This window comes from Oncorhynchus clarkii, chromosome 21 (genome assembly GCF_045791955.1).
Source record: "Oncorhynchus clarkii lewisi isolate Uvic-CL-2024 chromosome 21, UVic_Ocla_1.0, whole genome shotgun sequence".
Taxonomy (NCBI): domain Eukaryota; kingdom Metazoa; phylum Chordata; class Actinopteri; order Salmoniformes; family Salmonidae; genus Oncorhynchus; species Oncorhynchus clarkii.
Window position 1 is genome coordinate 13,136,112 of NC_092167.1, and position 11,285 is coordinate 13,147,396.

The following is an 11,285-nucleotide window of genomic DNA, read 5'->3' on the forward strand; positions in this document are numbered from 1 at the left end:
TGGTGGCAGCTGCAGAGAGGTATTTGGGTGTGCGAGACATCAGAAGAGTTACAGGGTGGTGTCCAATCCTTTCAGGTTTTTGGCCTGAGGAAGGACTAAATATGTGTGGTGGAGTGGTGTTTTTGTTTATATTTTTTTAAAGCACGGTATGAGTACTCCAGTCTAGTAGGTGGCAGTAATGTAACATTGATTGGATGCCAACCGCCGTTAAACCTCATCGACGAAGAAGTAGAAGACATGCTGTCATGGCGCCGAACACAAACAGAAAAAGACAGTATGGTGATAGTTTGTAGCTAATATTAAATGGTTGTAAGCCTCGTTTAAAATTCAACGGATAAATTACAATCAACTTGGGACGCAAGGGACAGGTACTCAAATATTATAATGTCATCAGCTCTTATTGGCAGGTCGAAACTCGTTAAACGCGTTGCGTTAGTTTAGGCCGCTAGCTAGTTACCATTTATAAATGGCTGCTTTTGCGAGATAGCCGTGACTCGCTAACTAGCGCATTTCTCAACTGTAGCCAGCTACTTGGTGTTATAGTAGTTAGTTAACAGTAGCGTAACGTTACTAGCGCCATCGTTTTTGAGTAACGTCAAAGAACTGACTGTTAACTAAGTTAGTGTTTCTATTGAATATCTGTCCCCGTTGACTAGATAATCAGCTAGCTATCTAACATCTTAAATTAAAGTGATCCTATCTCCTGTTTTGTCAACCTAGTATATTCAATGTATTTGACAGGTAGGCATGTCTGAAAACAAAGCCATTGAACTCCAACTGCAAATGCGACAAAATGCAGAGGACCTGCATAACTTCATGAAAGATCTTGACAGCTGGGAAACTGACATAAAGAAGAAGGATGAACAACTAAGAAGTGGGAGTGTTGGCGAGTCTCAAGTATGTAACACTTGAAAATGTGTATGTTTTATGTTTAGCTATAGAGTTGAGATTGTGCTATGTTAGAAAGATCCTGACCTATGTATTCCTGCCTTAGAAAAGCCTCCCACCAGTGCGAAACAAGGACTACAAAAAGAAGAGGGAGAAAAAGAAGGCATCAGACAACAATGCAAAGACTGAAACAAAACAAGCACCCAGGATAAAGTCTTATGACTATCAGTCATGGGACAAATTTGATGTGGTAATGGATTAGGTGGATCTTGCCTGTTTCTCCTTTGATTTCAATAGTGAGTTTAAACTAAGTCTCTGGTTTTAAGCTGAATGGCAGCAGTGCACCCTGTTAAACAGTATGTACTGCTTGCTGTTACACTAAACATTTTTGGGATGTTTTTGTCTTCTGGTAGGACAAGGTTTTGGAGTCCATGGATAAAGAGGACAGCGCTGCTGAGTCCAATGACTCTGAATCTGAGGATTCTGGGGTTCCTGCTACTGACCAAGATACAGCTCTTGCTGAGAAGGAGAAAGTATGGCTTCACACTTATAGTATTGAAGTCAGACTCAGCAACACCAAACCTGACAGACATGCAGAAATATGAATTTGCGCGTAAATGTTGTCATTTTAAAATATTATATATTATTATTATGATGACACAATGACCACCATTGAAGGGCATTTGTTTGCAGTATGCTGTGATTTCGATCCTAGACAATTACCCAAACAATATACCACCATCGGGGCCTCGTTAGCAACTATCACCAGTCATTGGTGGTAGTAGTTAATAATACTCTGTCAGTAGTCTCCTGTAGTCAGTAGATGTTACTACTTTCTTGTATGTATAGATTGCTAAATCTTATATTTGCTGTACTGAATTTGACAATTGTTTTTCAGGGTAATCAGCTGTTTAAAGAAGGGAAGTATGATGATGCCATTGAGTGTTACACCAGAGGCATGGGCGCAGACCCTTATAACCCCGTTCTGCCTACAAACCGAGCTGCCTGCTTCTTCAGACTCAAAAAGTAAGCAACATGTAAGGAAATAAGCAACATATGTAACATTTTAATTGACAACATTAATGTGTGAACCTATGTCTGTGTCAGGTTTGCTGTTGCAGAGTCTGACTGCAACTTGTCCATCGCGCTGGACAGTAACTACTTCAAAGCATTTGCACGAAGAGGAGCGGCTCGATTCGCCCAGCAACATTATGAATCTGCCCTAGAAGGTGAGGAATAATAGTAACACAACAAAACACGTTTTCAAATGGGTAGAATGCCAGCAGAGTTAGTTTTTATATGCTGTATTTTCTTAGAATAATTGGTCACTTAAAACAATTTCTGCTTCCTTCCTCTACATAACTAGATTATGTAATGGTGCTCAAGCTGGATCCTGGGAACCTGGAGGCACAGAATGAAGTGATGAAATGCAAAGAGGTGAGACATTATCTGGTGTTGGATCTATTACTGTACCTCTGTATCCCCCTCCCTGATCCAGTCTAACCTCTCCTCTATCGGTAGGTCATTGCTAAACTGGGTGGAAAGGCAGAAAGCCCAGAGGCTGCAGTGGTGACGCCACCTGTGGTGGACGTCAAGCAACAGCAGCTCATGGAGGAACAGCAGAGGAGACAGGAGGCGGTGGTGCAGAAAGACAGGGTAAGCCACCAGCTACACTTATCTTTCGATGTTAGTATAGGCACCTTACATATCGGGTACCAGTTTCCCAGACTCTGAGACACTGCAGCGCTGAAGACCTACCACAGGTGTACTACAGCATGCTATTTGCCTGTGTTTAAGTGCATTGCTTTCTAAATGGTTACCATTGCACTAAACCTTGACTCTTTCAGGGGAACGCATACTTCAAAGAGGGGAAGTATGAGGCTGCAGTAGAGTACTACACCAAGGGCATGGAAGCGGACAGCACCAATGTCCTCCTGCCTGCCAACCGGGCCATGGCTTACTTAAAGCTGCAGAGGTAAGCAGCAGGGAAGGCAGGATAAGGTATTGGATAAGTATAAATTCTGTCAAAGCTGTGCATTGATTAAGCTTGATTCTCTCCCTAGATATAAAGAGGCTGAGGAGGACTGCAGTAAAGCTATAGCCCTGGATGGCACCTACTCAAAGGCCTTTGCCCGCAGAGGGACAGCTAGGGCTGCTCTGGGACTGCTAAAACAAGCTATAGAAGGTACAGTAGACAGGCATATCTTATTAGTAGGTCACATGTCATTAGCAACCATTTTGTGTAGGCTAGGCATGTTTCTATGTAACTACCTTGAGCAGGTTGAAGTCTTTATGTGAATGGTAGCAGTAGTCATGGAACTGTTTATTATGTCATGTTTTTTTTAGATTTTGAGGAGGTCCTGAAGCTAGAACCAGGAAACAAGCAGGCATTTCATGAGATGAAGAAGATTGCAATTGTACGTATGTGGTTTCGTGCTCACTAAGGTTTTTGTGTTAATGTTCTTACACCTGTTGTCTTTGTTGACAAATCCTTGACATAGCATCTCTCTGCTCTTGTGTAGGACATGGGCACCAGTGGTCTGCTGGCAACAGAGGAGCATGCACAGCGGAGAACAGTACTGCCAGTTAACAAACCACCTGACCTGCAGTCAACCGTGAGTCTCTCAGATAAAAACAGGAAAAATACTCTCGGTAGGTTGTTTCTGAACTTTGCTTGAAAGATTCACACAACAATGTTCCTATTGGATTTCTTTGTATCTCAGAAACCATTGAGGAGAGTGGACATTGAGGAGGTTGGTGGAAAGATCCTTGTCCAGAAGGAGCCCTCTGCTGTGTTCACTTCAACCACAGCCCCCTGTTTTAGGCCCCAGAAGACCACCTCCATCGCAGACACTGTGAGAGAGGGTCAGGGTGAGGCCTCACCTCCCTCTACCTCCCCCAGTGCTAAGATCCTGAAGATTGAAGAAATATCAAACATCCCCTCACATTCCCCTGTCAAGTAAGAGATATTGTTTAATTGCTTAATCTCAAGCCGAACGGCTTGAGGATTTTGATACATGTTTTGAATAGAACTTTTGTCACCAGTTAGGCTTTTGACAATAGCACCACTGAGGCTGTTTTCTTATTTCAGAGGGCCTCGGGGGGATGCTGTGAGAGCACAGACACAGAAGCACAGGGAGGCAACTGTCAGTGAACCAACAGAACCGTCTGCTACACCCTCAACTGAGGTCGTACCTCCTGCCCCCACCAACAGCTTCCAGCTAGAGGCAGACCTAAGGAAGATTGGAAATGGCCCTGAAGTTATCTACAAGTATTTGAAGGTGGGTGTGGAATTAAAATATGATGAAAAACGCAATATTACACATCCAAAAGAATAAAGACATTTCAAATGTCATATTATGTGCAAATGAAGTACAAAGGGGAAAATAAGCAATATGGGTTGTGTTACTGTCCTCTTTTTTTTATGTAACCTTTTATTTATAGCCTATACAAAATGGTTGCTAATGACATGTGACCTACTAATAAGATATAGCCTATATTTGGATGCCTGTCTTGTTGTGATCATCTATTATTCAACAGAGACCTGATCTCTTGTTTGGGGTTCTATTTGTACACAAGCAAATCACCATACAATGAGATTTGTCTTTTCTGCTGAGAAAAACAAGTAGATGCCACCAAGGACGGATGTTTATTTGTTGTGTGTCTGTGTTCTGTTTTAGCAAATCCAGCCTCAGGCGTACGCAAAGATCTTCCAGAGCTCTCTTGAGCCAGACATACTCAATCAGATTTTGAGGACGTTACAAAGCTTCTACATCAAGTAAGTACTGTGAAAATACCATGCTATTACGAATGTTATAGCTCATACAAGAAATGTGACTGTTGTCACATTGTCCTTATCAAAATGAAGGAAGGAAGAGCCACCTGTCATACTGGAGATCCTCAGGAATCTGGCCGGTGTGAGGCGGTTCGACATGGCTGTCATGTTCATGTCCATCCCCGAGAAGAAAGGTACCGATTTGGTTGTTGATCTGGCACAGTTTGTGATACATTATTTAACCCCAATGCAAAATGATTAACAGATATTGATAACTGCAAACGTTTTTGTTGTTGTTGTAGTTCTACAAGAATTGTTTGACTTTCTTCGTCAAGCTGGACTTGAGGATGTTTCAGTAGGAGCCCTGCAAAAGAAGTATGGAGTGTGACGTGAATGCAGAACCCTAAAAAAATGGACATCGCCACGGAGAGCAAAATTGCTTTTTACTTCAGCAAGCAGTCGATTGAACAAGTTTTTCAATGCTCTAGTACATGTTGCTAATCCAAACATTGCTATATGTACGCAACAAGGATTCACTTAACTTTGGCTGCCATATTGGAAGGTCTGTAACATTTGATGTAATGCTATACTGCTTTTTTCTATAGCTCAAAACATGTATAAGTTTCATCCTCGTATGAGAACAGTAGTTACTATGCATGGCCAAAACAAGAATGTTCTATCTGACTGCGGCCCACAGAACCATAGGGTTAATAGTTCAAATATGCATCTGGCGCCAATACATTTGTTATTTTCAATTATTCTGTCCAGGACTGTACATCTCATGTTCAAGATGTTAATTGCAGTGAATGAGTGTGAATACCTAATAAATTGACAATCTTTATTGATGATCACTGAAAGTGCAGATACGGAGACGATACTTTTCAGCAAATAGCATTTTCACACGTTAACTGTAAAATATAGGTTTTGGTGTCCTCTACACATGGACTAAGGTTGGCACCAAAGTATAGACAATATGTGGAAAGTAAACCAATTACAGGAAGTCTGTCAAACTTCATTAACAAAGCACACATTTTCCAGACAGCAGCACAAGATAATAAAGAAACTGTTAGATTGCATTGTTGCCCCATCGCCATTGAATGGAATTCTTCTCTTGACTTTTCTCAACATCCACACCAGTGAGAATCTTTGGGGGAAAAGGGAAGAAATGTTAATAGCTGGCTAAACTTTGTGGCATGTCTACTACACATAATGTAGGTCTGGCACAATAATTGTATTAGCGTTTAACTAACAATAATGGAGAATAACCGTGAACAAAAGAAAATAGTGTCATAATTGTCTTAATACCTAGATTTTAGCATGGGTGGGATTCAACATTTTTCTGAAGGAATAGTTTACCCAATGGTAGTTTTTAATTTTTACATGAAGTGGGTGAAGTTTTACGGCTAGAACGGCACGGTGGGGAGAAGCTTCATTTCCAAAAGTTCCAAGGAGTCAACTATTAGTTATTGAGATGCCGGTTTCACCAAAGCTGTGTTGTATTCATTAGGTTTGTTGTAGCTAATTTTCAAACATGCATTATGATACATTACAAGCTCAACATTTTTCTACTAAAATAACAATTATGGCTGTAACTGGCCAGCTGCATGACAATTGTTACCCCAGATGCTGTCCCCAGTTGAACAGACTAGTAGAAAGTGTTATAAGACCAACAATTAAATTGATGGATCAGAGTAGTTTGACCATACCTGTGACACTGAGTGTCTCATTGGCTGTGCCTGTCTTCCCGGTGATCGTGTTGTGTGCCTCGCAGCTGAAAGACTCAGTGGCCACGTAACGGTTGACGGTTATATCAACCACACTGCCGTGCATGGTCCGACCATACACACTCCAGGTGTAGCTGCAAGAGGGAGAGCACTGGGCAATACACTTGAAGCTGGCCTTGACCCCTACCTCTAGGGAACCTGGTCCTGAGATGGTCACGTTAGATGGTCCATCTGAAAGAAAGGTCAACATTAGACCTAAACTCAGCAGAAAAAGAAACGTCCTCTCACTGTCAACTGCGTTTATTTTCATCAAACTTAACGTGTAAATATTTGTATGAACATAAGAATCAACAACTGAGACAAACTGAACATGAACTGACTAACAGACATGGAATAATGTGTCCCTGAACAAAGGGGGTCAAAATCAAAAGTAACAGCCAGTATCTGGTGTGGCAACCAGTTGCATTAAGTACTGCAGTGCATCTCCTCATGGACTGCACCAGATTTGCCTGTTCTTGCTGTGAGATGTTACCCCACTCTTCCACCAAGGCACCTGCAAGTTCCCTAACATTTCTGGGGGGAATGGCCAAAGCTCAGTCCGATGATGCTGTGACACCCCAGACCATGACGGACCCTCCACCTCCAAATAGATCTCGCTCCAGAGTACAGGCCTCGATGTAACGCTCATCCCTTCGACGATAAACGTGAATCCGACCATCACCCCTGGTGAGACAAAACCGCGACTTGTCAGTGAAGAGCACTTTTTGCCAGTCCTGTCTGATCCAGTTCCAGCAATGGTGGGTTTGTGCCCATAGGCGGCGTTGTTGCCGGTGATGTCTGGTGAGGACCTGCCTTACGACATGCCTACAAAACCATCAGTCCAGCCTCTCTCAGCCTATTGTGGACAGTCTGAGCACCGATGGAGGGATTGTGCGTTCCTGGTGTAACTCTGGCAGTTGTTGTTGCCATCCTGTACCTGTCCCGCAGATGTGAGGTTCAGATGTACCGATCCTGTGCAGGTGTTGTTACATGTGGACTGCCACTGTGAGGACGATCAGCTGTCCTTCCTGTCTCCCTGTAGAGCTGTCTTAGGCGTCTCACAGTACGGACAATGCAATTTATTCCCCTGACCACATCTGCAGTCCTCATGCCTCCTTGCAGCATGCCTAAGGCACGTTCATACAGATGAGCAGGGACCCTGGGCGTCTTTCTTTTGGTGTTTTTCAGACAGTAGAAAGGCCTCTTTAGTGTCCTAAGTTTACATAACTGTAGCCTTAATTGCCTACCGTCCGTAAGCTGTTAGTGTCTTAACGACCATTCCACAGGTGCACGTTCATTAATTGTTTATGGTTCATTGAACAAGCATGGGAAACAGTGTTTAAACCCTTTACAATGAAGATCTGTGAAGTAATTTGGATTTTTCCGAATTATCTTTGAAAGACAGGGTCCTGAAAAGGGGGCTTTTTTTGCTGAGTTTAGAATGGCTCATTTGTTCTGCACTACCTCTTTTCATGCTTCATATAACAGCGACAATAAATATTTTTTTGATAATACAATCTAACTGCTGCTCACCAATTAACACAACTGAGGTATTGGCAGTGCTGTTGTCATTGGTCACTGAGTTGTAAGCCACACAGCTGAGGGGTCCTCCGTCCATGGTGGTCTCAGGTGTAAGGGAGAAGGAGGCATTAATCTCTGCCAGCCTCCCCTTGTATATCCAGGTGTAGGTACAGGTGGGGTAGCACAGGGCCGAACACTGAAGGGCTGTCTTTGATCCAGGCAGGAGATACAAGACTTTACCTACTGGGCCTTTGCCAGATTGGATGATAACAGCTTGAAGTGGTCCATCTGGAAAATGTCATGAAATATCTTTATCATTAGCTTGTAAACACACACACACACATATATATATATATATATATATATATACACTGCTCAAAAAAATAAAGGGACCACTAAAATAACACATCCTAGATCTGAATTAATGAAATATTCTTATGAAATACTTTTTTCTTTACATAGTTGAATGTGCTGACAAAAAAATCACACAAAAATTATCAATAGAATTATCAATTTATCAACCCATGGAGGTCTGGATTTGGAGTGACACTCAAAATTAAAGTGGAAAACCACACTACAGGCTGATCCAACTTTGATGTAATGTCCTTAAAACAAATAAAAATGAGGCTAAGTAGTGTGTGTGGCCTCCACGTGCCTGTATGACCTCCCTACAATGCCTGGGCATGCTCCTGATGAGGTGGCGGATGGTCTCCTGAGGGATCTCCTCCCAGACCTGGACTAAAGCATCCGCCAACTCCTGGACAGTCTGTGGTGCAACGTGGCGCTGGTGGATGGAGCGAGACATGATGTCCCAGATGTGCTCAATTGGATTCAGGTCTGAGGAACGGACGGTCCATAGCATCAATGCCTTCCTCTTGCAGGAACTGCTGACACACTCCAGCCACATGAGGTCTAGCATTGTCTTGCATTAGGAGGAACCCAGTGCCAACCGCACCAGCATATGGTCTCACAAGGGGTCTGAGGATCTCATCTCGGTACCAATGGCAGTCAGGCTACCTCTGGCGAGCACATGGAGGGCTGTGCGGCCCCCCCAAAGAAATGCCACCCCACACCATGACTGACCCACCACCAAACCGGTCATGCTGGAGGATGTTGCAGGCAGCAGAACGTTCTCCACGGCGTCTCCAGACTCTGTCACGTCTGTCACGTGCTCAGTGTGAACCTGCTTTCATCTGTGAAGAGCACAGGGCGCCAGTGGCGAATTTGATTTGCCAATCTTGGTGTTCTCTGGCAAATGCCAAACGTCCTGCACGGTGTTGGGCTGTAAGCACAACCCCCACCTGTGGACGTCGAGCCCTCATACCACCCTCATGGAGTCTGTTCCTGACCGTTTGAGCAGACACATGCACATTTGTGGCCTGCTGGAGGTCATTTTGCAGAGCTCTGGCAGTGCTCCTCCTGCTCCTCCTTGCACAAAGGTGGAGGTAGCGGTCCTGCTGCTAGGTTGTTGCCCTCCTACGGCCTCCTCCACGTCTCCTGATGTACTGGCCTGTCTCCTGGTAGCGCCTCCATGCTCTGGACACTACGCTGACAGACACAGCAAACCTTCTTGCCACATCTCGCATTGATGTGCCATCCTGGATGAGCTGCACTACCTGAGCCACTTGTGTGGGTTGTAGACTCCGTCTCATGCTACCACTAGAGTGAAAGCACAGCCAGCATTCAAAAGTGACCAAAACATCAGCCAGGAAGCATAGGAACTGAGAAGTGGTCTGGTCACCACCTGCAGAACCACTCCTTTATTGGGGGTGTCTTGCTAAATGCCTATAATTTCCACCTGTTGTCTATTCCATTTGCACAACAGCATGTGAAATTTATTGTCAATCAGTATTGCTTCCTAGGTGGATAGTTTGATTTCACAGAAGTGTGATTGACTTGGAGTTACATTGTGTTGTTTAAGTGTTCCCTTTATTTTTTTGAGCAGTACACACACACACACACACACACACACACACACACACACACACACACACACACACACACACACACATAGGGGTGGCAGGTAGCCTAGGGGTTAACAATTATGTTGTGCCCTTGAGCAAAGCACTTAACCCCTAATTGCTCCTGTAAACAGTTACTGGATCTCTTTTATGATCTTTCTTGAAATACTGGTGTATGGTGAGCAAAAATGGCTGTATAAATATAATTTATCTCTGCATATTCATACTCACAATTTACATTCAGTTGGTACCCAACCCCTTTGATGGCTGCTCCCCCCTGAGAAACGATGCATTGGTACAGCCCACCATCCGACTGGAGCAGAGGACTAAAAGACATAGTGATGTTGTTGGGGGAGAGACTGACCCTGTCGGACACAGCTATAGGGAGGCCATTTTTTAACCACAAAATGGAGGCTGGATTCTGAGAGCCCACACACTGCAGTGAGAAGGGCTGGTGTGCCAAGGGCTTGTCCTGGGACACCGGCTGTACAGAGATAGGATCTGGAAGACAGGGGAGTGGAAAAGAGGTGAAGAGGACAGAAGTTAAACAGAGAGATACCAAGTGAAATACTTTTGAGTTGGCTTTTACAAAATGGTGGGATTCACCTTCAAACATCTGATTGTAAATATTGACTTGTGACAATTCTTTTGTCACAAAAACTCTGACTTACCAGTGACGCTCAGGATCTTGGTGCTAACAGCAGTGACCCCCGAGGCAACATTCTTGGCCTCACATGTCAGTGCCTCATTGTGCCTGTACTCATCAACAGTAACCACCAGTTTACTGCTAACCACGGGCTTATGGCCCTTATGGAAAATGGGCAACTGGATCTCGTCGCCATTGAAGATCTTTCCATTGAATGTCCAGGTAAAGTTACAGGAGGGGGTGCAGTCAACAAAGCACACAAAGTTGTAAGTGTCTCCTAATGTCACCGAGCTGGCACCCGTGATCGAAATATCCTCCGGTCCGCCTGGGAAGAGGTAGAAGTAAACACTTGATGGTGTGTTTAATTGTAAACTCTTAGAACCTTCTAAAAATACAGTTTACACAGAATATATGACTAACATAATAAAGTAATAATTATCCAATGTGACTTCAATGGACCACTCCAAAGTTGAAAAGAATGACAAATTCCACTCACGGGCCACATAAGGTGTAACATAGGTTGAGATGTAGAGGAGTGAGACAGTGTCCTGAGCCTCACAGATCAATTCCTCTGCAATCTCCCAGGAGTTAGGTGTGACGGAGATGGTTTGACCGTATTTGGTGGTCACTGTGCTTTGTGCTTCAGAACTAATTGTCCAGGTGTAGGAGCAGGACGGGTAGCAATCAGCAGAGCAGGAAAAGTTGGAAGTCACTCCACTGGACAGTGTATC

General features: G+C 43.9%; 1 protein-coding gene across 2 annotated transcripts; it reads left to right on the forward strand.

Annotated features, from left to right (window-relative positions):
- The first annotated feature begins 216 nt into the window (after positions 1 to 216).
- On the forward strand, positions 217 to 5,739 carry LOC139378586 (RNA polymerase II-associated protein 3-like). Of its 2 annotated transcripts, none has more exons than XM_071120883.1 (17): positions 217 to 368; positions 742 to 897; positions 995 to 1,184; positions 1,302 to 1,421; positions 1,787 to 1,914; positions 1,996 to 2,117; positions 2,255 to 2,325; positions 2,410 to 2,544; positions 2,736 to 2,863; positions 2,952 to 3,073; positions 3,235 to 3,305; positions 3,411 to 3,503; positions 3,612 to 3,847; positions 3,980 to 4,169; positions 4,569 to 4,666; positions 4,757 to 4,857; positions 4,966 to 5,739. In XM_071120883.1, exons 4-17 carry the CDS (start codon positions 1,320 to 1,322, stop codon positions 5,049 to 5,051), a joined length of 1,683 nt encoding a protein of 560 aa, XP_070976984.1. In that variant the 5' UTR covers positions 217 to 368; positions 742 to 897; positions 995 to 1,184; positions 1,302 to 1,319; the 3' UTR covers positions 5,052 to 5,739. The 2 variants fall into 2 exon arrangements, with proteins under 2 accessions (XP_070976984.1, XP_070976983.1); XM_071120882.1 differs by having other exon boundaries at positions 219 to 368; positions 995 to 1,138.
- The last annotated feature ends 5,546 nt before the right edge of the window (positions 5,740 to 11,285 follow it).

Bases quoted from the DNA above. Each gene is read 5' to 3' on its own strand.
- LOC139378586 (XM_071120882.1), top strand. From the start codon at position 748: ATGTCTGAAAACAAAGCCATTGAACTCCAACTGCAAATGCGACAAAAT. The intron at 1,915-1,995 runs GTAAGCAACATG...TGTCTGTGTCAG, and splicing joins TGCTTCTTCAGACTCAAAAA to GTTTGCTGTTGCAGAGTCTG. The intron at 4,667-4,756 runs GTAAGTACTGTG...ATCAAAATGAAG, and splicing joins TTACAAAGCTTCTACATCAA to GAAGGAAGAGCCACCTGTCA.